The 27,708-nt window shown below is 42.0% G+C and overlaps 3 protein-coding genes across 4 annotated transcripts in view; 1 reads left to right on the plus strand and 2 right to left on the minus strand.

Annotated features, from left to right (window-relative positions):
- Window positions 1-6,131, minus strand: part of cgnb (cingulin b) — a 32,650-nt gene extending 26,519 nt beyond the window's left edge. Inside the window, exons 1-5 of the mRNA XM_010770819.1 lie at window positions 6,069-6,131; window positions 5,917-5,986; window positions 1,276-2,426; window positions 1,111-1,199; window positions 941-1,010 (exon numbers count right to left, since the gene is read on the minus strand). Coding sequence (XP_010769121.1) covers window positions 941-1,010; window positions 1,111-1,199; window positions 1,276-2,426; window positions 5,917-5,986; window positions 6,069-6,083 — 1,395 coding nt within the window. The 5' untranslated portion in view covers window positions 6,084-6,131. The remainder of the gene's footprint in view (window positions 1-940; window positions 1,011-1,110; window positions 1,200-1,275; window positions 2,427-5,916; window positions 5,987-6,068) is intronic.
- A 1,060-nt stretch (window positions 6,132-7,191) lies between these two features.
- On the minus strand, window positions 7,192-12,662 carry pygo2 (pygopus homolog 2 (Drosophila)). 2 transcript variants are annotated; one of them, XM_010770837.1, is made up of 3 exons: window positions 12,465-12,662; window positions 11,016-11,068; window positions 7,192-10,593 (listed from the first exon to the last, which is right to left on the minus strand). In XM_010770837.1, the coding sequence occupies exons 2-3, from the start codon at window positions 11,058-11,060 to the stop codon at window positions 8,848-8,850; spliced, it is 1,791 nt and encodes a 596-aa protein (XP_010769139.1). In that variant the 5' UTR covers window positions 11,061-11,068; window positions 12,465-12,662; the 3' UTR covers window positions 7,192-8,847. The 2 variants fall into 2 exon arrangements, with proteins under 2 accessions (XP_010769139.1, XP_010769132.1); XM_010770830.1 differs by having other exon boundaries at window positions 11,653-12,662.
- A 716-nt stretch (window positions 12,663-13,378) lies between these two features.
- LOC104945208 (SH2 domain-containing adapter protein E-like) lies at window positions 13,379-25,879 on the plus strand. Its single transcript, XM_010770846.1, has 6 exons — window positions 13,379-14,382; window positions 16,441-16,567; window positions 17,951-18,187; window positions 18,641-18,914; window positions 19,172-19,291; window positions 24,135-25,879. Exons 1-6 carry the CDS (start codon window positions 13,879-13,881, stop codon window positions 24,316-24,318), a joined length of 1,446 nt encoding a protein of 481 aa, XP_010769148.1. The 5' UTR covers window positions 13,379-13,878; the 3' UTR covers window positions 24,319-25,879.
- Window positions 25,880-27,708: the final 1,829 nt, after the last annotated feature.

The following is a 27,708-nucleotide window of genomic DNA, read 5'->3' on the forward strand; positions in this document are numbered from 1 at the left end:
CCTGAGGGATCAAGCACAGACACAATAACAATGAAAACTGCTGCATACAGATTATTTTTGTTTTTGCAACCTCGTGTGAATGACCGTAATAAACGGACCTTTGTCTTATTGAAAAGAAAATGTTGGACCTTTAAGATTTGTATTTGAGTACCCCTGGAGTAGAGGAAACAGGAACTTCATATCCTTAGGAAAGAGGCAAAGCTGCTAACCATCTGTTTCATTACAAGATGCCCCTCAGACACCACCATCCAGGACCCACACCACAAAAGCTCCTTGGATTATGTGCTTTGGTAAATGTGTGCAATTCATTTTTGTTTTAAATAAAATATGTTTACATTTGTTTGTAAAGCTTTTATGTGATTGCTGGTAAGTGGGGAGATTCGAACTAAGATAGCTGCAAAAGAAAAATCAATGAGGACGGTTTAAAAGCAAGTACTGCTACTAGTAGTTTGAGATAAATAACAGCTTATCTTCTCAGCTTCTGGGGCAGATTTAGCAACCTTTAGACATAGTCAGGGTAAGGGGTTTACCTGTTTACAATATTTATGCTAAGCTAAGATAACAAGCTGCTGGTTTTAGCAGAATATTAACCTTACAGACGTGAGAGTAGTAAGGACTCTCTGAAAGAAAAACAGTAATGTAAATGTTGAACTACTACTGTATAAACACAAGCTATAATCCAAATGCAAACAAGGGTCACGCCACAAGCAACATTTAAAAAAACAAAGCTGGAACTTAAACATTTTAAAACAGTAACTAAGGCTAAATGTTTGACTCTAATCAACACTTACGACTTTATTTTTCTAAAATCAAGTTGTTACTGTATCTATATTATATAATCCATTAGTAAAACACTAGACATATAGATATGCATGTACAAATAGCTCATATTCCATGCATTGTGGTCTAAAAAGAGAAGGGTTTTAATGTTTTGTTGTACCTTAAAACTTCCCGTTGTGTCATAGACGAGGTTGACCTTTCTCTTCAGGGATCCCTCACTCTCACTCGTGCTGATGAGGAAATAGCGGACAGTCAATAAGATTGAAATACAGATGATATTCATATAAAGCAACACTTATAGAGAGTATATCATAATTGTAGTCTACTTACCCCTCTTTAAGGATGTTGTAAATCACCTGCTTCACTTGAGCTTCCTCCCCATTGGTGACCTCTTTGATTTGACTCCTCTGCGATATCTCCTTTAAATACAGAGTTAGCTGCGTTAGAAAACAATGCAACTAGACGATCTAATACCTCACAATCGCTGCTACTTACAGGCTTTTTTGCCAGAGCTGGATAGGTGTTCTTAGCAACAACCGTCCCCGGTGACTTAAAGCTCGTCTTCGGGGCATCGAGCGTCTTCCCCTTGGAGGCAGTGCTGCTTCCCAGGCTACTGCTCGCTGGGGCAGATGATGCCAACGAATAGGAGGAGGTGGACAGAGGAATAGCGTAGGGATTGAACGTGGGAGAGCTAGGAGAGGGAACCTCAGCCTGGACATCTTGTCGAGCATCAAGACTTCTTGATCGCCTGCGCTCGTCAAACCTGAGCCTCTGCCTCGCCCCGGAGCGGCCCCTCGTCTGTGGGGCGCTGCTCGGGGTCCCGCTGTTGAACTTACTGATGAGCTTGTTGATGGGAGCCAGGGAGTTTGTGTCGATCGCCGGGATGGGCTCCTCATTAGTCGCTGCTGGAGGTTCAGGGAACAACTCTGAAGAGGACTCGTTGCTCTGTCTCTTCCCACTGTATCTCCCCAAAGAGCCGGTGTAACCAGAGACAGGTTTTGGAACCCCTTTTGGTGTCACACCGTTTAATTTGACACGTTTCAGCCCTGCTTCGTTATACTCCTCGTCAGTCCTATCTCTGGTTTTCTCTTTTGCGTCACTTGCTGCTGCTTTGAGTTGGAATTCAGGTTTTGACCTCTCTCCCTGCCTCCCGGCTCCACCCTCCTCCTCCCCTTGTGTTCCTGCCTGCCCATCCCCTGGAGGTCTTTTATGTGGGCTCCCAAAGATCTCGCCAACCTCATCCTGCACTGGAGAAACAACAGGGGAGCGTGCTGTGCTTACAGCAGTTCTATAGGGGTTTGTTAATCCTGCCGGTTCTTTATTTATTTTGGGGAGGCTGTTGCACGGTGAAGGTGGCCCTGAGCTGGAGGTGGGAGTGTTGAGCTGAACTCCGTAAGAGTCGCCTTTCTGGCCATCTTTCAGCACCACATAGGGCTGTCCAGATATTCCCTGAACGCGCACTGCCACCCCGTATTTACTGGAAGGAGGGGTTGCAGTACTGCCGTTCACTTTGGATTTATCAGGGAAACCACCACCTGTGTCATGGAGGTCCTTGATGAAGCGGATCTGAACGCCGTAATCCACCAGAGGCTTCCTGTCAGTGGACGGAGAGCTCATGCTGATTTCCTGGTTTCTCTGCAAGCAGCCTGGTGACACAGGGAGGGAAAACAGCAGAAATGCAAATCAGGTGAATTAGAGGAACAAGTCACAAAGAGACTGAACAAAAGTCTCGATGAAAAGACCTCTGAATTTCTCTTTTCAGCACCACAGAACTGCAGATGATTTAATACACATAGTTATTGTTTTAGCTGTTGCTTTTTAAAGATAGTCTTAAAAAGGATGACTCCCTAACTCAGATGCCTCTTTTTAACCTGCATGTATCACTTATTTCCAGGGGAAGTCACCCTGACTCTGCAACAATACCAGACTGCTGATACACCGTGATCATGCCGACATATTCTCTTGCTGCTCTACTGGTTTAATTCCTTCTCAACCAGGTTTAATTATAGTGATGTCATGAAAAATGTGCCACGCGGGATCTAACAAACTATTCGTTTTACTTTCTCCAGAGGGTGTGATCAGACAAAATATATATTCTGCAGAACAACTAACCTAAGAAGTATATTTTGCCAATAAAATTACTGAAGTACATTTCCCAGAGTAATGTAACATGTTAATATCTACTAGTTCAGTGATCTAACCCAAAAATATATTCTGTCATATTAAGCCAGTCCGTCAGCCACAATGTTAGTATAACCTGAGCATGTCCATCTTATTCGCTCTGAAAGAGGACCTTGGTGATGAACACTATGAGGAAGGGAATACTCCTCTTATTGTCCCGGCTCTGTGGAGCATTAAACACTGGGGGCTATGTCAGGAATGGGCCTCCCCTCTCTCTTTCTCTGCCTTCGCCAAAGTCTCCACAGTCACCAGACTTCAGAGTAGACTCACTCAGGCGTACACTGTTTACTTTAAGCTGCGCAAGCACACATACACACAGATCTGAGAGGGGTTTTCGCAGACACATGCACCCTCTGGGAGCAGGTATCTGATCTAATAAGCATTGCTGCTTTTGAGTGGCAGGAAAGTATTGTGGAATCTTGTTAAAACACTTTGGCTGTCACATGAAAGTGTTGTTTCTCTTGAACACATACATCTTTGTGTTTAAGCACTGCTAAAGCTGCTCAACAGGGCTTAGCATCGCACTTCAAACCCCTGTATGTTTCCTTTGTCCATAGCTAAAGATGTGACTCTCACAGAAACTAAAATGTAACTGACTCTGACTGGCCGCTGGTTATTGTGTAACGCGAAGCACCTCGGCTGGCATTGAGGTTGTATTGGTGAATCAAAGTCAGCCTTTGTCTTTCCTAAAAACATTCTTAGGATTCCAGACGTTCCCTTTACTCGGGCATTGCGCGTAGTTTGCATTTGTATTAATAAGGACAGATTAAGAGGAAACTGAGAACTAGGGCAGCACTAACTGTAAAGCCTATACATGCGGAAAACTTTCCACATAGGCAGTAAATACAAAAGTGAAAAGACTCATTAAAAAACAAAAAATACAGCGCAAAAACAAATTGATTCCCCCAGCCTAACATATCAAACAAGCAGGTTTGCAGGCCGTGTTGCACACTGGACACCAAACTATAATATGAAGGTTAAAAAAATCTAGCCCTCAGCTATGTTGGAAAACCTTATAAAAGGATAATGTTATTGTCTATTGTTAAGCCCAAGGCTGCTAATCGCTGGTCACACAGAAACTCAGGTGTAAGTATTTTCCCTGGGTAAATACAGATTTCCAGACTTGGTAGTTGTGTAACAGCCAGTAGCTGAGCACTTTTTGGTGACAACAGGTTCACCTCCTCTACAGCTCTTTCTTGTCACAAGGAATGGCTGTGTCTACAAAGAAACAGGAATGTCATGAAACCGGACTTTCTGCCATCTCTCTTCCCTTTACGCTCACAGAGCCCACTTTCCTCTGGCCATGTTCTGTCACCCTGTGACTGCTGCCACTCGTCTGATCGTATACTTTCTCCCAAACTGTCTCCTGCCTTTGATATCTGAACAGGATGACGCGCTACTTTGACACTAGGACTTAGATAATGGTATATCATTAGATGATGAATCAATAAAAAGAGATATCATTGGACAGAATTACTAGAATTTGTATAATCTCATATCAAAGTCATTTTTGTGCTAGTTCTAATAAAGATGTTCTGCTTTCTCTTTGTTATATCCGTGCAAATTAAATATCTTTAGGATTTTGGACATAACAAACAATTAGATGACATCACCTGGAACTCTGGAAAAGGATGATGTGTCACTTCTTTAGAAATATTTAACAGCCTATTAATGTATAAACCAAGAATGAAAGTAATAATCAGTTGCGACCTAAATATATTTATGTAATCAATTTTTTTGTTAGAATTGTGTCAGATTAAATATATGCAAAATCGTCTTACACGATTACATGTATCTTCAATGCAACCGAGAAACACTTTGATCATCTCAGATGTATATCTTCACATATGCAAAGACTTAATGAACAAACGTTGTTGTTAAGTAAAAATAAATTATTTAAAATACACTATATAAACATATAAGTGATGAAATTCCTATAAAAACGTAATTAAATACTGGACTATCATCTACAATTAAATGAAGCACAACATCCATGTTCAAACACCATTGTATTTGTGTTTGATTAAATGCAGTAAAAACAGAAAGGCAAGCCCTGTTGTTATCAGTATTGTTGGCTGTGTTGGAGACATAGATGCAGGTTTATCTTGTGTAAAATGGTAACAACATGGAAAGACTTGTCTTTCTTTAAAAGATACATGTTTACCCAAACACCTTAAAGAGGGCTTGAGGTGTTCCCCCAGGCAAAAACTGTAGGTCAGGACTATTTCTGGAGCAATTTATATTAAAGGTAACTGAAGATTATTCACCCTGTTTTAACAGATGGGACGTTGTAAAACATAATGTTTGCACATATATGATTCTTATCTTACCTGGACAAAGCCACATACATCTATCAAATAGGAGTGTTTTATTAGCAGACGTCACGTTATTTACACAGCTGGTCTGACAAATTCAATAATACCATTTTCAAATTAATATAAAATAAAAGTACTACTTTATTCAGGGGGGGCATCAGGGCAGTGCACCTGTCTGCTCCTAGGAGAGTTGCGTCACACCCACCTCTCCGGTCGGTCAGTATCGGTGCGCGTCGAAACCTCCGGGTTGTTTACTGGGACCCCGAGCACAGTAAGCAGGTAAACAACCATAAAACCTAGCCCCAGTCCTACATGAAGCGTTTCCCAGACATAATAACCTCTTTTATCCTTTTTACGCCGCGCAAATAGATCCAATTATAGACAGCAGCGGAGTACACACAGAGCCGAGACCAAAAGCTTTGACAACACGCCTGAAAGCGGACAACAAAAGGCTTTCTGCGCCCGATTCTAGGTCATTATAAGGTTGCCAAATCAAACAACAAAGCCACAGGTGTCCATATCGGTTTATCCAAATGCTATTAAACGCTCGCTCAGCAAAACGGAGCTTACAGCATTGCACTTTCCCCACTCAAGTGAAGAGTTGATAAGCAGCAGCTGTGTAAATACTTGTTTACTGCACCTGTACAGATGATCCTATAACCGCGAAATGTGGTCCCTCCTGCTTCAGTGTTCACGGCCGCTGCTCTGTACTGTTTGGTGGGATGAGAAGGCGTTACTCAATGAACTGAGGACAGCGGGAAATCTCTCCCCCCCCCCCACTACCAGTGCAACCTGTTGCCAGAACATCGGATAGCCGTGGTCCCGCCTCAGGACCGAGCTGATTGGCGGGCGGCTCCCTTGGGGGCGAGGCCTGCTGTGACCATAGTTTCACACACACACACACACACACACACACACACAGGTTAATTAAATAAATAAATAGCGTGTGTGACCCATGTACTTAGCAGTTGTTAAGGGAAATCATTTCGGAATCAATTTGAAAATGTAAACATGGCAGTATTGGGCTATAATTATGTCTCATCCCAATGCAGATCAGGAGAAATACTGATCACTGCTGAGGCAAAACGAATTAACTATTGACAGGACAAAAGGCGAGTCCAGTTAGATCACATGGTTATCTGCTTTACGTTATTTACCTATACATCAAGAAGCAACTCCTGTGTTATATCAATATTCAGGGAAACTTTAATGTCACATTGAACTCACACTCTTTGTAAAGACCCTAACACAACTTTATTAAACATCCAAATGATCCCATGATAATGTGGTAAGGGTCTACTGTAAATAACTATATAAGTTGGTACCCAGCACAATGAAAGAGGCACGCTGGAGAACATCCAAGAGTTTCTTTGACAGAACAGCTCAATTTAAACCCATGACAATAACTAATCAGAATTATTTATCTCGGGAGAATACTATCCACAATTGTTGAATTGTTAGCTTTGGTTTAGACACATTGTCTATTATTGCAGGTTCAGCTGACTTGCTCTATCATGGCAGACATTAATTTAGTCATGCTTCTTCTTAGCGTATTATTTGAATTCATTTTAAGAGTGGTAAAGAACACAGTCCCCATTTTACATTTGATATCTTTTTGTTCAGGAAACTTCTTTAAGATACATAAAGAAATTAAAAATGTATATGCCGACCAAATCACATTTTTACTAATATGGGGATGTAAAATAAGTGTGAACAATCATCATGATGCTAACTTGTATCCAACAAGCTTAATGAAATCACTCTTGTAAAAGTGTGAATTGTTTTTCCTTTGGAAATAATACAATGTAAAGAAAACCTTAAAGCAAATCTCTGATGTCCTAGGAAACATCTGAATGTAAACAGTCAAAGAAAAAGGAGCTGCAGCGGCAATTATTAAAAATAAATTACATTGTTATCAATTTCATTGGGTTTGTCAACCCTCATTTTAATACAACAATTAGCAAACAAATAAAAAAGAATGAGAATAAAAACAGACATGGACAAGTACAAAAAAATTCGGTCTTTACTTCAAAGTTCAGTACCTTTCCCTTCCCCACCTGGTGTGGGACCCACTGTTCCTCCGGGGTCCACCAGGAGGCGCCAGAGCAGAGCAAGAGCACAGCACAAAATAAAAAGGAACAGCTGAGAGCAAGAAAAAGAAAGGCAACTTGGACATTGAATAAAGAAAAATAGGGAAAGAGAGAAGTAAGAATAGTTATAAACACCTTATACCGTGACAGAAATTTGAAAAATTGGTATTGTTCGCTCTTAAGTTATTTGGTCTACTTCAAGGCCTCTTGCAGCGCAGAGGCCAGATATAAACATAAACAGATCAGTTACTGCATTGGTTCACATGCACCCCCCCACTCTTTTTTTGTCTTTTTTTTTTTTATAGAGGACTATGCACCTCCGATATGAAATGATGTCACTACTTGCAAAGCCAACACCATCGAAAAGCACTGATTTCACAATTCATGTGTACTGCAGACATAAAAAGTAATGGATGACCCAAATGTACTGTTTTAAATCCAAAATGTTAAACTGTATACAACCAAGACAAATCATTTCAAATAATAATTGTGTTCATTGCTCAACTCTGTGGCATGTTCACAACTGATGAGCTGAGTACCAGACAAATGTTTTTTCCCAATATTTACAACTATTTCAAATGGTAAAATCCTTTGTGAGGTGTGGATGAAAACTTGGTCAGGGTCTCCTTTGGGTTAATCAGCACTGGGTACAAAATGATAGAAACAAGAAGTACAGGTCTGTTTGTAAGCATGTCTGAAGGAACAGACAAAAGAACTTAACATTTCATTTTTTCACCAATAACATACGGTTTACTTAACACAAGTTTTACGCTGCAACATACTGATTTTATCTTCCATTTTCTCTCACTTGCTTGCAGTAAAAAGGCTCACAATGTGGAAGGGCAGTGCTAGATAAAGCATTTTGATGGAAAATCAATTCATGAATGAAACCAAAGTCTGTTTAAGATTATTTAGGCACTCTTTTTTTCCTCAAATTTAAAGATGTAATACATCAAGTCGTTTTTTATGTAAAGCCACTGATGCTTTGAGTCATTGTGTCAATACACAGTAAGGGAATATTTTAACATTACTTTCTCCGTCTAAGGTGGGTTTACGTGTTCGAAATAGCATCTTACTCATGTGTGCATGAGTGTGGCGAGTCAATCACAGTCAGTCAGTGCGGGAGCGTCCGTGCCAGTCAGTCACAAAGTGTGTGAGGTAGTGTGTTGGTGTCAGTGCTTTGCTGGTTGGCAGGCTAGATGTCTGAAGTACTGTTTAGTTTAACATTCATTGTGATTTGACTCCTTTAGGGGGGGAATAAAACTACAAATCATATACCAAGAGTCACTCAAGGTGGTACAGATAAGCATGAAAGTCATCGAGTGTGTTTCTCTGGGTAGTGAACAAGTAAAGGGCTAGTCCAGAGAAAGTTGGGCAAGTAGGTGACATGACGCACAGCTCATTCAGTTCGATCAAAGCAAAGAATGTCTCCATTTGTCGTCATGTGAGCACCTCCATGCTGCTCCTTTTTCATCCACTCCTCAACTCTCGTTAGCTGCAACCAGCTGGCCTAGTCCCTGCCGCACAAATACTGCCTGGATGTCCTTGGTCTTGATGCAGAAGTCACAGGCCCAAACAGCGGCGCTCTCTCGAGTCAGCAGCGCATATGCTGGCTCTGTCAGGCCTGTGCAGTCACGGTGGAACCAGCGTTGGCACGACGCCTCACACAGGATGGCGTCCTGGTCGTCATGCACCTCAGCCATGCAGAGGCCACAGGGAAAGACCATCCCGGGGCCGCCAAGTTTTCCAGGGCCGGAGCCAGGCCCGGTCGAGGGGGCAGCAGGGCCGGGGGGCAGGGGACTCTGGGTGTTTGGGGTTGAGGTGGAATTAGACGGGGGATTGGGGTTGCTGCCTGGAGTATTGCCTCCGTTGTTGGTCATGCTGTTCTGACCCGAATTGGAGGCTGCATTGGGCATGGGACCGCCGGCACTGGGAGTGTTGTTCTGCTGGTTGTAAGGGGTGGAGCCAGGGCCGGAGTGAGGTGGGGTGGATTGTTGTTGTTGTTGTTGTTGCTGCTGCTGCTGCTGTTGCTGCTGCTGCTGCTGCTGTTGCTGCTGCTGCTGCTGCTGTTGCTGTTGCTGTTGCTGTTGCTGTTGCTGCTGCTGCTGCTGCTGCTGCTGGGTAGAGTTGTTAGAGTTGGGGGTGTTGTTGTTGCTGGGGGGTTGTAGCTGACCGGGGGGTTGATGCTGGGGCTGGCCTGATCCATTTAGAGGCCCAGTAGGGGAGGAGTTGGGGTTCGGTTGTGTCGGCGCTGAGGAGGGCTGGCCAGGTGTGTTGGGGTTGGGCTGCTGGGCGTCAGGGTGGCCAGGGAAGCCTCCCCCTTGCTGTGGAGGGCCAGAGTTAGGAGCAGGGCCAGGAGGGGTGTTATTAGGAGGGGGGCCATTGGGATTTAGGTTAAGATGTTGCTGTTGTTGCTGCTGAGGCCCAGGTGGTGGCCCTCCTCCCCCAAAGTTCTTTCCATCCTCGTTACCTGGCCCTGGCGGACTGGGGCCAGGGTATGGACCATCCTGTGAGGGGGGGAATTGTCCTTGAGGGGGCATACCAGGTAACCCCCCCACCATATTTCCTCCGGGGCCACCACTCATGCCACCCATCATGTTCATTCCAGGACCCATTCCTCCCATGGAAGGCAGGGGGCCATGTGGGGGCCCTCTGGGGCCTCCACCACCAGGTAACGGTGGGCTGTTGAATGGGTGTCCACCCTGTCCGTGCTGCTGCTGCTGGGGAGGCATGCCAAACCGAGGGTGGGGAGGCCCACCTCCTCCGGGACCTCCCATAGCCCCTGGAGATAACATGGGATTGAATCCTGGCCCAGGATGCATTGGTGGACTGAAGTTTGGTGGCATATTGAACTGAGAAGGGCCACCAGGGGGGAATCCACCTCCTCCTCCCCCGCCCCCTCCAAAGCCCGGCATTCCTCCAAAGCCTAGCTGGTGGTGAGGTCCAGCGTTGGATGGAGGGCCAAATGGTGGCCTTCGACCAGGTTGGCCTCCGCCTGGTCCTCCTGGGCCTCCCATGAAGCCCATGCCTACGCCCATTCGGCCTCCACCGCCATACCCACCTCCTCCACCTGGGCTGGGAAGAAATGGAGCACTGCCTGTTCCACCTGCCACGCTAGGTCGAGATGGGGGCCCAAAGTCATCGTCGAAGGGGTTGGACGCAACCAGGTGGTCCACCATGGGGGTAGGAGGGGGTGCAAACTCCGTTAGGTGGGAGAACCCTGCCGCCTAAAGGAGAAAGAAATACAAAATAAATGTTTTTAATTAATTTTGCAGTACCGGAACATTTAAAAGTTTCCTTTTAGCAGTCTCCAAGATCCATTTGTTGCATACAGAGGACTTTTTTGTTTTATCGAGCACATAGTAATTTCACCACAAGATTATAGTTGCCAACATTTTTTAAAATTAACAATATCTAGTGAAACTTGAAAAATAAATAAATCTATCAGATACATTATTTGTCAATTGTGCATTTTGTCTCTTTCTTGGCAACTAAATTGCACTCTCACTTACTGGGGAGTTATGGGAAGGAGACAAAGTGAGAATGCGAGGAAATAAAATATTTTTTATATCACTGTTATCGTCAATGCTTTTATATTGGGAAACAGTAGTAGCAAAGTAATGACATTTCATCACAAAACAACCCTTACCTGGTTGGTGGATTTCCTCGCCTTCTTCTTCTCCGGGCTCTTCATCTGAGAAGCTGAAATAAGGAAATATGAACATTAGCCACAACAAAACTAGGCCATCGGGTCTCATACTTTTGGTACAGCACCAATCAAGCGCACCATCACATTTGGATTGGCCAATACCCCTTAGTGACAGAGTGGAGCAGCTTTAGACCTAGGGCATCTGTTTCAAGTCCAACAGTTGAGATGGATTCAATGATGGGACATAGACTGGCATGAGGACAAGATGCTGAACATCCAGGCGCTATCATCACCAAGGTTATGAAGCCTTGAATCGCAAATGACCCAGGCAGACCAAATGACCCAGGCGAGAGGGAGAGAGGCCGCAAACAGAGGCAGAAGAGGTAAGGTCAATGAGGGAGACAGGATAAGACGAAGACATGAGAACGAGGAAACGGAGTTGAAGGCACATTTATAGCAAGATAGACATGAACCCCGTTCAGAGATCCACTCTGTGAGAAACAGCCACCACCGGAGACGTGAAGTTTACATATGGAGGAGGCGAGAAGGGATTTGGGAACAGCCCCAGTGCAGCCCATTGCAGCGCAGTAATGGATGATTCCGATCTGATTGGGAGATGGGTGAAATTAATTCCTACCTTTGCTTCGTTTTCCTTGTCCCGCCAGTAGTCTCCCCGATTCGGCAGCCATTAGCTAATATGACTGTCGGTGAAGTGGCATATCACCGTGCATATGCAAGAAAAAAAAAGTTAAAAATGACGACGTCTTGAAGGCTACGAGCCGAGTAGGTGGATACTGCCTTCAGGTCATGTCAATAACGTCAAAATGCGTAATATAACATCAGAAACTAACACGAATATTATATTAAAACGCCGGCCCAGGTCTGCACACTCCTTTACAGCTGCAAATCTTTCGCCACGGTGTCTGTCACGCCGGGATTTGGTCACCAAATAAACGTCAGGTAAAACTGAGCTAGTTCACGTTTTGAGCACAAGTTGGTCTCTTTGCAAGCCAGTCACTTCTCACTGAGTGAATCTGTTGCTTGCTACCTGGCTTGACTGCCAGTAGTAGCAAGTTACATAGCACCCCCCTCTCTTAATGATCACTTACAGATGTGTAGCAAAGAAGACGACCAGCTAGCTAACGCAAGCTAGTTACTACCTTGGCTAACCAGCTAGCCACGCTATTCAATGTGGCTTGCTAGCAGCGTTGAGATTTCACCCAGTAGCGGCAACACTGCAACATGTATTGAATACTGTGATTTCCCTTGTAACACTCATTTGGGAAAAGGTGCATTCAATTCCACGTATCACAGCATTTAAAAGATAAAGCAATCGATCATGTTTTGAAAACTGGTGTTTACTATGCTAACATTAGCTTGCTAGCTAACGTTAGCATGCCACTGAAGATAGCTAGCCATCTTGCAGACTGTCTTGGAAGCAAACTGTACCCTTTCTCCGTTGCTTGCTCTGCTGTCCTTTAAATTGAAACTCTCTGGTGTGTCATTGCCAGCAAACCAGTCCTCACACGGTGTATGCTTGTTGATCCACCATTCAGCTATAATTCATTCAAAAACGCAAATTTTGCCATAATTATCATGGCCTACTATCGCCACCGGACAAAGAGGGACAAGCAGGAGTATCGCGCACCGTGGAAGGTTACACCTCAGCGCAAACATGGGGGTGGCGACAAGTATACTTCATGAATATAAAAAGCATTTTCAAATGTTAAGATAAGAAAACATATTGTAGTATCATCTATCAGATAAAAAAAAGTATTTATTAAACAAATATCCATACGACTGCCGTCCACAATGTGTTATTCTATTTGCAGAACTACTTTCATACCTTTCACTGGTATATTTGGCGCAGCTCAGAACAGACCATTTCCCAACGATACCCCTTACAATTAAATAAGGGGTGGACATTAATTATACAGCCAATTAAGCACATTATCAAGTGACATCATGATTAATCTTACATTAACACCCAACATCCAAATATTAACATAACTGTCGAATTCAATTTGAGTCGTTATCTAAAAAAAAGTATTGCATGAAGGGAGATTGATTGTGAGCATATGTTTTAATCTAATTAAATGCAAGCATCTAGAAATCTACAATTGTATGCACATTTCTAAATCGCTATTTTGATTCGTATATAAATAATAAAGCGAATATATGTATAAAACGATGCTAGGTTAATTATACAGCTCAATATAAATAAAGCTGTCACTTATCCTGGTAGATCGATATACAAGACTCCTAAAAAGGTTATTCTACCATGGTCTCTAGAATTAAAGCTTATCACCGCCCACCCGGTCATGCTTCCCTCCTCTTAAATGTAGACACCCCCTCCCCTCTATACGCCAGGCGCAGTCAGGAGCCTCATTGTGAGAGTGGAAAGTTGTGAAAGACCAGATAAACTGCACTCTGGGAATGGGACCACAAATTACAAGCAAGAAGAACTTTGCCTTCTATCGGGTAATTCCACTCCGAAGACATATTTTCATCCAAAGGGAATAAACGTGTCCTCTATATCAGAAGAAAAAAAACAGGTGTAAGAAAATCACAAATGGGATGAAGTAGGGAAACATTTTTATTTATTTTTTTAAAGCACTCTGTTAGTCACCCACAAACTTTTTTTTAAAGTTAAATCTTAAAAATATAGTCTTTTGGGAAACATTTATGACACCGAGGCTTTGAGGTATACTGTAGTCTATGTTCTTCCCTAGAATAAAGCAACGGAAGTCTTTTGTTAGAAAGGCTGTGATTTCTAAAGGTGCGTCTCTGGGGCCCTGTGGTGTATGGCGCTAAAAGGTGTCAGAGCACGCATAGAGGTTTATTGGTTTCCATCTGAGTTAACATGGCGAAGTGGTTCAAAGAGTTCCCTATCAATCTGAAGAACGGAACCGACAGGATCCGCTCAGCCTCCGAGTCAGGCTCGCAACCCAGAGCCAATATAACCGGGATGGTGGCCAGCATTGGTACCAAAACAACAGCCTCCAAAACGGGCCAGCGCAAGAACTCCTCTTCCGACAGCACAGGCGGAGGAGGTGGGGGAGTCGGGTCTCTCCTGTCCGGGAGAAACCGAAAGAACTCGGAGTTAGCTAAAAATGGTGCAAGCTCCCCGAAAGAAGGGAAAGTTTGGGACAACCTCCTGTCTGGTAAAAGTCGCAAGAACTCAAAAGCAGAGCCTGTGTTTGAGGAGCAGCACAGACCTCTGAAAACGTCTCCATCTGCAAACTCCTACATAAGCCGGCTTATCAGAGTGGACAAACAGGACAAAAGCCCCAACTTCAACAGCAGCACCATCACCAACCCTGTGGTACCTGAGGCAGAGAAACTAGGCCAGTGCAAGATAGAAGCAGTGAGTAATGTCTCAGATTGAGAATATCTATTTAACCTGTAGTATTTTGACGTTGTACTTTCTGTTATAGCAGAAATATATACCTTTCTTAAGTAATTCCACATTCTTACTAATACTACAATTTAAATATTGCACTTTGTACCACACTCCATGTTTTATTTCAAAGTTTAAAATGCTATTTATATTTGGATTAATAGGTAAAATATGATCAATTAATGAATCATGAAGTGTTGGGTTTATTAGCCCTAACCTTCATCTTCCATCTGCAGCATTTGTGATATTTACACTGTAAAGCATCAATAATTCAAATCTAATACTGGATCTTTGTACATAAGTACTTTTAATTTATATATTTTGATCATAGTACTTTTAACCAGAACTTTAACTTAAAGTGAAAAAGTATTCTTAGATTGTGAAATAGCTTTCTTTTTCTTTATCTGAATTCTTCTTTCACCAGGGATAATCATAATCTCATAATATACATTTATATTATTAATTTGCACAATAAGTAATACTTTTTACACCAAATTAATGCTTTTACTTTCAAATATATTGAATATATTGAAGTAAAATGTTTAGGTATAAGACTAAATGCATTTTCACTTTTAAATGATGAGTATTTCTACAGGTTGTTATTGCTCAAGGTCGATTATTAAAACTGAATTAATTAAAGCCAAGGCAGCATTTTCCTTTAGCTGTGGATTAATACAAATAACAAATGTTGTCATCAATATTGTTGACAATGAAGTAACAAGAATTCGGTCTAAGCTCTGAAAACTGATATGATTGTTTCAGATTCTCCCCCCTTTCTTTGTCTCCACTACACTCATTGTGTCCTCTTCTCCCGGTCGGTCTTTCTATCTGTCTTTCTCTTCCTCTCCTCCCCTCGCCTTGAATACAAAGCTGTGGTCAGACACTGCCTCGCCTTCCTCTCCTATTTGGAATCAGGCTCAGTATTCCCCTTCCTTTGCCTCATCTCATCTTTCATTCAGGCCCCCTGGTGAATTAGGCTATCATGTTGTAAAAAGCATCGAGTTATTTGACACCTAGGTGCTAACCAATAACCCCCCTCCAGCTTGGCTTTGGACAAAAAGAAGAGAGATAGTGAAGTCAGGAACAGAGATACTGTAAAAATGGTGAGAAAAAATGACACATAAAAGAGAGCAGAATAAAATGGAGTTTCACATTTCAGAAAGAGGGTGAATTCTTGATCTCAAGTCAATAAACACTATGAACAAACGTTTTTTTCAAAGGAGGAAAAGAAATGATGGTAAAATGTGTAACTAAACCACTCTAAACCAAACACTTTTACTTCACTCTTAATCTCAGCCTGTCCAGCATCTGCTACTTTACTCAAACAGACACTTATTTGGCAGAGGAACACAACTGGAAGTAATTAGAGAGACAACTTTATTTTACGGCGGCATTGTGTCTGGGCCACTGTGACTTGTAAAACAGACAAGTAAATATATGGCACTGATAAGATGACAAGACAGCTATAGGCATCACTGGTGCAGCAGAATGTAGGTTGTTAACAGAAATATGTGAAAAGAATTGACAAGATAAGTTGCTGGGTATTCTTCTGAAGTCTGTCAGAATTTGGCCTGGTGTTAAGAGTTCATATGAATCTTTTAGTCTATTGAAATATATTTTGAAAGTATTTTGATTATTGTTTGACTCCAAAAGTGCTTAATTGATCTGATTCCTGCTTTCAAATAGGATTGTTCTTTGTTGCCATATAGTAAATTGAAGATCTTTAGGTTATTGATTGTTGTCCAAAAAAGACAATTGGAAAGTCCTACTTGGTATTTTTCCCAATGTTCTTACATTTGATAGACTGATTCATTAATCAAGCAAATGGTCAGGAACCAAGGATAACCGATAATAAGAAGAGTGGTTGCAGATGACATTTAACACTCTTCAACTTTCCTGCAGGTTGCAAAACAATTTTCCTTTGCATTCAGCTCATTGCAGCTGATAGCAAACTCTTTCTATCTCCTTGGACCTTGTTCTTTTAAATCATGCATGAAAAGGTGATTTCCTGTGTTTTTTGATCAGGTGATCATCCTTGAGGATTACGCAGATCCCTTTGATGCTCAGAAGAAAAGAGAGTCGAGGGAAGTCGAGAGGGTCGGGGAGAACGATGGTTACATGGAGCCTTACGATGCCCAGCAGATGATTACAGGTAATTCATCAGAGCTGTTACTGTAGCTGTGTTGTTTCATTCAGTCTCTGCATTAGCCCCTGTGTGAATGAATCCCATTTCCAGTCTCTGCAGGCCAACATTGAGAACATGAACTCGCTCCCACAGTGCTCTTTGCACCCCATGGGGTTGCCATAGTAACTGTGCATGTGATCGGACAATGGGTGCAGTTTCCTGCCCCTGCTTCCTCTTTCCTGTCTCTGTTTCCTGGTTCTATTCTCTAAAAAGGAAGTTGGCCCTGAGTGCCCCCTGCCTCCTCTCTGTGTAACCCCCTATATGGACCTGTCTGGCCATTTATCAAAACTTCCCAGCATCTAGGAAGACTGATGTTCCGTCATCCAATCACATGCTCTCCTGACTTTTCCTTCCATCACTCCATTGTTTTAACCAAAAGGGTTTTACAATAGCCAGCTGTGAACGTGAACATGTTTTATTGCAGTGTGCTCTAGTAGATTTGACTTCAATCAGAGCCTGTGCTACTTCCAGGCCTCCTGTAGTCTACAGAGGATGTGATGATGGGACTGAGTCAATCTACGAGGCTTAAATCATACTGAGGAAGTAAGCAAGACTCTGATGTCACTGTGACTTGAAAAGCGAGGTTATGAGAGGGCAGCGTTATTATTAACTCTTTCGTAGCAGATGACAGCTGTTACACAAATCAAAGTCTTACATTTGTTCATACTGTAGTTTACCATGATTCAGAGATCAATACCATTTTTTATTTTCTTCTTATAACAAAACATAGAACAAACTAAAATAACTTAAACTTTAAATAAAGGCTTTAAAAGTCCTAACTAATGGCTTTATTAATAGTTCATACATAGTTTAGCGTTATTGAAACTTTTTGACTTTTTTTACAAGATGTCAAGAAAACATTTCCATCCCAGTTTCTCAAAGTCTTAGGCGATGTGATTTTCATGTCATGTCTTGTCAGTCCAAAATGTGAATATATTCAGTTTAATATGATCTAAAACAGAGAAAATCAGGACATCTGAATATTAAAGAGGCTGAAATCAGCATTTCCTGCCATTAAGCCAGTACATGAAAAATCCCTCTCAGTAACTAGACTGATAACTACTTATCTTTTGGAGCAAAATCTATTTATAATGTATAACAGCAATATAAAAAGAATTCACACAAGCAGATGTCATAACCTGGAAACATTTTCCTTAGTAATGGCATTAACTGATAAAGCTACTGAGCATTTGTAATGGACAGAGGAGGTATTAGAGGTGGTACTGTTATGTTTATTGACGCCTCATTATATTTCGACACCCTCCCAGTCCATTCTGTCTTTTGGTCTAGTGTTTTTCAGTGTCCCCTCACCAGATTACAATCTTCTCTCCCTTGTTTTTTACCTGATAGAGATTAGACGTCGGGGGTCCAAGGACCTCCTGAAGGTGTGTGTGATTATGGAGACAAGCGAGGGAGCGGTTGAGGAGGGTCAGCCGGTGCCCTCACAGATATATGACGTCCCGTACGAGGGGGGAGGGGACGGGGACAAGACGACCCTCACACGGCCCGAGATTGACCCTCGCCCCTCCGCTGAGTACGAGCTGCCCTGGGAGAGGAAGAAGGAGCAGATTGTGAAAACTCTGTCGGGTACGTCAGACGTTGGTTCCACCACATCCAAATTGATAGCAGATACAATTATCTCTGAGCATTGTCACCAATTCAGGGAATGTGAAAGAGAGAAAATGTCATCTGAAATCAGAACATTGCTGTACACTTTGATGTTTTAATCATTTCTTATTCTTATCTTCATATCCAGTGGTGGAATGTAACTAAGTGCATTTATCCAAGTATCACACTTAAGTCCTATTTTGTTCCCTTCATTTATCAAACACTTATAGTTATTATGTAAAGGATCTAAGTACTTTAACATTAATATTGCATATTCTGCATAGACCCGCAGCATACTGAGTAACATCTTGCATGAATCATCAAACTGCTGGGTTCATATTCTATATTTACTGCTGGCTCCAGCACCCAGTTCAAACCAAGACGTTTCTTTACATGAAGTCACATCTTCTATCGTCTCTCTCCTTCCTCCAGCACAGTTTGACAGCCCTGAGCGGCAAAACAGAGATGAGACGCCTCACCCCACCCTCACCAGGCAGCCGCAACATCCGCCCGCCCAGCCCCCACTACAGCATCAGCAGCACCAGCCGCCACCGCAGCATCAGCAGCATCATCTGAGGCAGAAAAGCTGGACGCAGAAGATCCTCCGGTCCTCCCCTCCCACCCTGCCACGCTCCTCCATCCCTAACAGCAACACTGAAACTGAGGCCTGCTGCATCGACCCCTCCCTGCCCCTGGAGAAACAGAGGTGAGGATAACTGAATGTTGGTATTTCACACATAAAATCAGTATATTCAATACTGTAAAACTCAGGAATCTGAATGATATACGTGTCTGAATGTGTCTGCTGATGTTTCTTTTCAGGCAATGAACAACCTTTAAAAAAAAAATTCCGAGTTCCTTACACTAGTATTATTTCCAAGGAGTTTATATGATATGAGGTTCTAGACTTGATCACTAGCAGATGAAATGTAACCCCCACCCCCCTCCCAACTTCTGTCTCAGGTGGTACCATGGCTGTGTGACTCGTCAGGAGGTGGAGTCTCAGCTGCAGTCCTGTAAAGAGGCCAGCTTCCTGGTCAGGAACAGCGAGTCGGACAACAGCAAGTACTCCATCGCCCTCAAGTGAGTGCAGCCTGAAAGTACATCTGAAGAGCTGAAGTAGTTCAGATGGTACACGTAATGTAAATAATGAGAGGAATACACTGTATTTGGACCAGTTGTAAATCCAGATGTGCACAGTGGTTTAATTTGTCATAATCAGCTTTTTTACCTTAACAAGATAAGGTTGTTTATTTTCCTTATTCTTCTTATTCTCAACAACTGCCGATAGCCAACAATACATTTGACCCATTAATAGGCTACACTGTTGCATTGGCTAACATATATTTTTAATACAATAAATATGAAGTTTATATAGAGTAAATCCAACATACACTGCCCACTAATTAATGCTCATTAGTGCACAATGTGTATCATTCCGCAGCTACAAATAGTCCCTAACAAAGGTACAGTTTACTTCCACTTGAGTAATGTTTGCTGAAAAGCTACAGTGCCCCGCTGTTTAAGGAAATAATATGAATTTGATCAAACTTAAAATGATATCCCTGTACAACAGTTTCTATGTTTATTCTGAAGTTCTGTTTCCATGATACGTCTTTTAGGCCGATTAGTGGGACCCGAGGAAAAAATGTGTCTTCCAATTTCCTTTTTTTTGTGATTTCCTACCTATTTAGGGTTAAAAAAACATCTTGCAATTTAGACTTTTTAAATTAAATTTTTAAATGTTACAGTATGTCCACTGTAGAGGACGTCGGGACCAATTAGTTTGAAAAGACAACCAAAATTAACAGATAGACTATGTAACGTATTATGGTTATAGAGTGATATTAATACAATAATACATTCACCTTTATTTAAAACATGAATAAGTAATTGATCTGAACATTGCTGTTTATTTGGTCACTAAAAAACTAGTTTGGTTTTTGGTGAATCCTTCCAGATCTTCAAAGACTTTGTAGTCAATGTAGTGGGAAAAGTACCTCATTGAATCCAGTCGGCACGGGCTGTAGGGTCATCTTGACTAGTTGTATGGATGTGGTCTCCATTTGACCATGCTCATAGAAACACAGCTTGCATTCCTGAGGCAACTCTCATTTTTCATGGCTCCACTTAAAATAAAAACAACAATAAGACATACGTGCTACTCTTGGCCCACAGGGGGCCATGTATTTCCAGCTCGTCCCTATCTGTCTCTCTCTCTGTATCTGTGCGCTCATGGAGCCTCCTGCATCTTTCCCCCCCTTCCTCTTGACCCTCTTCTATCCCAGGTGTGAAATCCTCATCTCTCTCATCATCTGAGAGCTCAAAATCTGAATCTCCCTTAACTATCTGGTACAGAAAATGTCTGCTTCAGTTCCGTCTCCTGCAACAATATTGAGTCATTAAGTCCATGAAGATGGTCCTGACGTCCACTAGAATGGACATTTATAAAAGAGCTGTTATTTCAAAACTTGAATTATTTAATTGCTTTGAGAACTAATTATATAGTTCCTCACATGTTAATAAAGAAGAATATATATGATTTTCATGGTAAAAATTACAATTATTCAACAATATTTGACTTCTCCTCCTGCTTCTATAACATTTTGTTTTTGGTATGCCAGCCATTTTGGATGAAAAGAAAGAGGAACTTCCCAGCATGCAATTTTAACCAATGACATATCACTGGAAAGACCAGGATGTCTTCTGTACAGTACATCAGGGATTGATAGAGTAGCTCAAAAGAGTCAAAGGAGATGCATGTTAACAAAATGTCCACTACAGTGGACATTTTCAATGGGCTGGGTCCCAGGAGGATATATACGTTAAATAAGTTATTTAGAGACTATGGATGGCGAGGATACATTTAATAAAGGGATCTACAAACAATACATTGGTGACTTACAGTGAGATGGTAACAGTTATGCGCTTAGGGCCCGCTTTCCAGCCAGTCAGAGCCAAGCGGCAAACTCTGGGGAACAGCCGGGACGCCATACTTGCCAACCTTGAGACCTCAAAAATCGGGAGCATTTCAAAATGCAAAATGGGGGGGGGGGATTGCCGGAGCTGTCAGATTAACATTAACATGCTTATTGTAATTCTAAGTGCAATGCCTTGCGGCCTGTAGCATCATCCTTTATGGAGCATATGTGTGGGCTGGACCTGTATTTTACAGGAAAGGAGTGAGCAGTAGTCGATTCTTATTCTGTTTTCTGTGACTATCTGCCTCACCCTCTCAGACTTTGAGTTGCGCGCTACTAAAGAGACGTGTTACCATGGAAACCAAACAATGGTGTAGCTGTATTAAAGTCAGAGTGGAAACAGTCCTGAGTAAATCTGATTTTGTCAGAAATCGGGAGAAATGCGGGAGAAATATGACACTGGGAGGAAACCGGGAGAGGGCAATGAAATCGGGAGTCTCCCGCGAAAATCGGGAGGGTTGACAAGTATGGATATCACTGTCAAATCAATCGTCAGTAAGGGGAATACTTACTTCCGGGTGTACAATTCTCCGTTATCCAATGGGAATGAACGCTCACATTGCCTTTAAGGGCAGCCGACACAAACGAATGCCGTGCTTCCATGAGCATCAAACACAGCACATCAGCGTGGAGCAATCATCAGACTCCCGCTACGCGCTGCTCATCTCAGACTCGTTATCAGCCTTTTCATCCCCACGGACATCCTCAGACACTCAGCAGGTTGACTACATCTATCAATATTTATCACACTTTGATGCATTCAATTGGCAGGCAGATGGCGTTGGATGTCAGTGTTTCTGAGAATGCGCCATGCTGTCTTGTTCAGTTTAATGAGAGTACTTTTTTTCACCTACGTCACAAGAAAGTAAAAGGCTCTTCAGATTGATTTATGCATGAACTTAATTTGCATGTGCACAAAGGTGAGACAAATGGAACATTTCAGACACAAACTGTGATGGCAGGATTCGCAGACCATGCAGTAGTTCAAAGAAAAAGGTTTCTCCTATTTTATTCCTTAAAAAGCCTGCTGTTTGATTTCTGAACTAGATTGGTGTCAACATACCTGTGACAGAAAAAAAAAGGACAGAGGCAAATGGTGCTGCAAGCCGCCTGGGCAAAGACGGACATTAGGGTGAATGATTGCAGGATATCCTTTGATGAGGACTTCACCACCCAAGTGTTCAAGGAGCGCGCAAAATACAGACAAGCAAGGAAGCAGCTCCAGGAAAGAAATCAAATAACGCATTCTGTTCCCTGCTAAACTGAAACTATTCGAAAAAAACTGAAAAATCAGGGTGTTTGACAACCCACAAGATGCGGCACAGTGTCTACTGGAGTATGGTGTCAACATGGAGATTCCAGCAGGAGAACCAGACTTGGAGTATACTCCGCAGGCTTCAGGCTGGCAGAAACAGCGCTCCAGGAACAAGAGAATCCCAGGAGGTGAGCTGATGTCGGATGTAAAGACATTTCTTGACTCGCTTGACCGGCATGAAAGAGCAAAGGAATGAACAGGTACGTCCGCAGGGAGTTAACTCCCTGCAGACGTACATGGAAAACAATAACAACAAATAAATGGCTGAGCCACTCTGAATCTTTTTAAGATTTGACAACACAGAGCATAACTTGTACGATTTTGAAAATGATCTCGATTCTGAGAATCGTGTGTTTAATCATATCAAGTGACACATGTAAATATTATACCGATCATCAATTTAATGACAATGTTGGACTTGAAATTACATTTTCTTTAATACATTTCAACTTCAGAACTCTGTATGCAAACTTTAATTAGATCACTGACTGCACAGCAAATACCAAAGTGTTACAATCCCACAGTACTGATGACCGGAGTAGAAATGTTTACACTTAGAATGTAGAATGGACATAAAGTACACTTCTCAGAGTGCACCAGACCTCTCTTTGGTGTTGTTTCTTCGTGTGGTGTTGGTGTTGACTTGTGTAGTGTTTATTCTGGAATGATGGACTCCCTCAGAGTATATCTTTGCATTGAGTCTGTCTGGTCCGCATCGACCTTAGGTTTCGATTTGTCATCAGATAGGCCGCTCCATCTCATTACTTTAATGCAGGGGTCAGCAACCTTTACTATCAAAAGAGCCATTTTGGCCCCTCGCCCACGAAATAAAATGTATCTGGAGCCGCAAAACCTATTCTCTATAATACGCCTTAAATGAAGATAAGCACAGTGTATAACGTTTTTATTATATAGTTATACTAATATACTAACAGAGGGAATTGGATTTATTCAAAAGGCCTATTTCAGTATGTATCTGTTATTTTTCGTTTTTATTCTTTTTTCATTCCAAATTTCTTTTGTCACGTACTGTAAAAGAACTATGAAGTTGATGGCATTTAAATGAAATAATAAAAACAATACAAAGAAAAATTGTTGACATTTTAATTGCTTTTTACCTGTTATAACATAAGGAATAACTGGTCTAACTCTCCTCAGAAAACGGCGTGCAGGTCTTAATTTGAGTCGCTTTCCCCCTTATTTGTGGAAAAATTAATCAATAAAAGTAGCCACTTTGAAATGAAATAAAACATATCTGCAGCCTAAATAACTTTAAAAAGAGTAAAAATAAAAATAGGCCAGTTTTGTATAAATTATCGATTTCACTCCATCTCCAGTTNGCCATTTTGGATGAAAAGAAAGAGGAACTTCCCAACATACAATTTTAACCAATGACATATCACTGGAAAGACCAGGATGTCCTCTGTACAGTACATCAGGGATTCATAGAGTAGCTCAAAAGAGTCAAAGGAGATGCGTGTTAACAAAATGTCCACTACAGAGGACATTTTCAATGGGCTGGGTCCCAGGAGGATATATATTTCTTCATATCAGGCTTTTATCTCAGATGGATTTATGTGTCAAATTGGTTAATTAACGTATCCCCTTTCCTCCCCTGTGTGTGACTCAGGACAAGCCAAGGCTGCGTCCACATCATGGTTGCTCAGACCAAAGAAAGCGGCTACACCCTGGACCAGAGCAGCTGTGTGTTCCCCAGCATCCCAGAGGTGGTGCACCACTACTGCTCTCAGCGCCTGCCTTTCAACGGCGCAGAGCACATGACCCTGCTGCACCCCGTGCCTCGCATCCACTGACTCCACCCTGGCCCTGCTTAGGTATACAAAGCAATCCCACCTCGAGGCCTGCTTGGACAAAATGTTTCAGAAAGCCAGTCAGAGCCCTCATCCGTTTGATCAATATGTGCTTCTACTGCTCCATCTCAATTTGCAAGTCTATATTTTGAATTATTATTTGATGATCTGAAAAAATGTGTGCGTCGCTTGGTGCCTTCTTCTGTGTTTGTTTTTACTTGGATGTGCTGCTGATGCAAAGTTTCCTGGCTGCTGCTTTGCATGTTAACAAGGGAACACAAGGCACTTTTAATGATGAAATGTTACCTGGAGTTAGATTGGGAACAAAACTCATCCACACATGTTATGTTTTAATTATCCAATGTGACTCTATTAGACACTACACGTGATATTTTTGTAATTGCTGCTTAGTGGATTTCTTTTTACCATGCAATCGACTGTTTATATGGAGTGATAGTCGCTGTTTGTGGCTCTCTTTCTCCCTCTGGTGGATGTGCTGGTACACTGCACCAACATGCCAACACAAAGACTTATCTTCTTTTCTTAAAATTGATTTTTGGTGAAATCCATAGACAGAGCGTATCATTCCACTTAAGATATGAACAACACCAGCTATTTTAATATTTGTGCTCGCAGCATATTTCTAATTGATGCTCTAATACTGTCAGTAACTACTGCCCCTTGACGATTTCCTTTGTTTTGCTGTGAATGAGGGAGTTGTTTCCACTGTGTTATCTGCACTGTGAAGAGTGAGTGATTCACCCTGATGAAATGTGCTAAAGGACCATGGCTTCTAAATAGTTAGGGCTTTTCATGCTGAGATCTGAGACTGCTTGTTGTGTTTAATTTGAAACTAAACAAGCCTGTTCATTCTGGGGATTATCTGTAAAACAAATCTGCAATTTATTGTGATTTGTGGCAAGAAAACGCTGTGAAACGAATGCCTTTAATCAGATGTGTTTATGGCTGCAAATGGAGAGCAGTTATGGATGTAATAGCATAAATACATGTCACATATTGCATTTTGGTAAGCACAAAAAGCTTATAGTATCCAAAAAAGCCTATTTAATATGTTTCATTCAGACTATTGTTTCTAAAAAAAGTCATATTGTTCTTCCTTGGGTTTAATGTTTCCCTGGTGCTAAGAGGAAGAACACCAAATTGAGAAGTGGTTTCTATATTATATTACGTTAATGTGTGTATTCTAAATGTAACTCAAACATTTGACTCGGTATGTGTACTCTTAATTTAGAGATATGCTGGAAATCATTGAGATAACTGATGTAATTTAGGTTCAGTGTGGTCTCTTGTTGTACTATTGGATGTCTGCCATGTTTATGTCCTCTTAAAGATTTAAGGTCAGTGTGTCTTTTTTGGCAGAACTGAATTAGAAGTTCTACAGGGAGACACACCTGATTTATATTTGTCACTGTTCCATGTTGAATGAAGACTTGTTCAAACATTGTAAAACCCATTACAATAAAATGTCCTGATTCTTGATGCTGGAGGTCCCCTGTGAGCCTCTCTCTGATCCTAATAAATCAACAACATGGATGGCAAAATGTGAGGGTGTTTGTGTCAGTGATGTGTGCTCTGCATGGAGTGATCAAAGCATCAAACTGCCTCATCGCCCCTGAGGATCCGGCCTCTTCACAGGCGCTGGAATGACTGAATGAGGACACTTGTGAGCATAAGGAATCTTTGAAAAGCAATAGCTTGATTGTCGTTTCAGTGGTTTGGTAATTTGTCTGGAAGTTTAGTGCTCCATTTCACTAAAAGGGGAGAGATTATTATGTCAGATTGGATTGAAGAGATTAGAAGCAAAGGTCTAGAGGGGAGATTAGGTTTAGCCGAGGATCATGTTGAGGACAAACGTCTTGCGTATACCTGCAAGGTGCAGCTTGTGGCGTGTAAATGCACCATTGCAAACGGATAAAGAGTAAGAGTAGTATCATTGTGTAAAGGACGCCTAAAGTGAAGGGAAAAAAGAGCAATTGACACCAACCCTCTGTCCTTCTCTTATTTTCTCACGTATCGTTCGCCCCTGTGCTTTACCTCACCGCTGGTGTCATTTGAGGACGATATCCGTCTGTCACCTTGACTCTCAGTGAGGACACTCAGGGGACTGTTTGATTCCTCTTGACCCATAGTCAAGAAATAGATGTCATGACTCTAAAACCAGAGGTAACTTTTCAGACTGGTTGAAGTTGACTCAGCAGTCACCTTTATCTGCTTAGCTAAAAACAAAAAAATCAGTTTTAAGTAGTTTGAGTATGTTCACTTAAGCCAAAAATAATGATACGACCATGTAAATGTACCTGCAAATACTGAACCTATTCAAGTAAAACTAATTGTTCCGCATATAAATAGTTTTCTGTGGCTGATGGATTATTGTGTGATATTATTAGATTGTAAGCACCAATACACCTATGTTTAAGCAGCTGTTGTAGCAGGCCTACTTTACTTTTCAATGTTTTAGTAGAGTGGTTCCCAACCCGGGGTCATGATATTCTGATGTGCTCTTAGAGGAATAATGGGGTGGATGGAATTAAAGGTTCGGTTTATTTTTGTCTTTCCCTTCCCTAAATTATTGGAACATTTGAAAAGATTGACAAGGCACTTTTCAACTCTTTAACAATGTGGCGTTATGCGTTATGTAGTTGAAATGTAATGGGGTTATCAAAGCATGCTCTATATGAATCAGGAGAGACAGCTCCTTGTAATTCATATGTCTCCTGACTGCTCTCTGGCAGTGAGCTGCAGCCATAAGGTCTCCCTGCGGTCTTCTATCAAGATGGATTTCATGAACCTGAGGAAAGCATGCCTTCTCAAATTCTACCCAGGACAGAGAGCTACACCTGGAAATGAATGAATCATCACAGGATATAGACCTGGAGCCATCTCCGCTACTGTATACTTGAATGAATAATTTCATTTTGTTCTCACACGCATGCCACTCTACTCTCTAGCAACCGCTGACCCCTCTTTCATGAAATCTTGATGTAATGGCTGTCTGATGGACGTGGTGGCCTGACATCTGGGTGTCGCTTGACCTGCTTTGTTTGTAACCGAAGTGTCCCTGCCTTCCTTATCAGATGCTTCGGGCTCGGTGACATGGCCTGGCTTTGTGTTGCTCATCACAGAGGCAGCAACTGCCATATGTGATCCATCAGGAGAGACCTGTGTGTTTTAGGTTAAACCGGCTCGCATCGTAAGGTCAGGCGTGTTTTTAGATACTGTTTGCAGGATGTCCTTCAGCCATTGTTTTTCAAAGTGTGGTTGAAAAGGTCTTGTGTGAATGATTTAACTGCCTCACATCACAACTCCTGGTGAAGGCCTGTCTCTCACAGCTGATACACCTCAGTCACACACCCGGAATTCAGTCTCCTCCTC

The sequence above is a fragment of the Notothenia coriiceps genome, unplaced genomic scaffold (genome assembly GCF_000735185.1).
Source record: "Notothenia coriiceps isolate Sejong01 unplaced genomic scaffold, NC01 NC01_scaffold00000339, whole genome shotgun sequence".
NCBI lineage: Eukaryota > Metazoa > Chordata > Actinopteri > Perciformes > Nototheniidae > Notothenia > Notothenia coriiceps.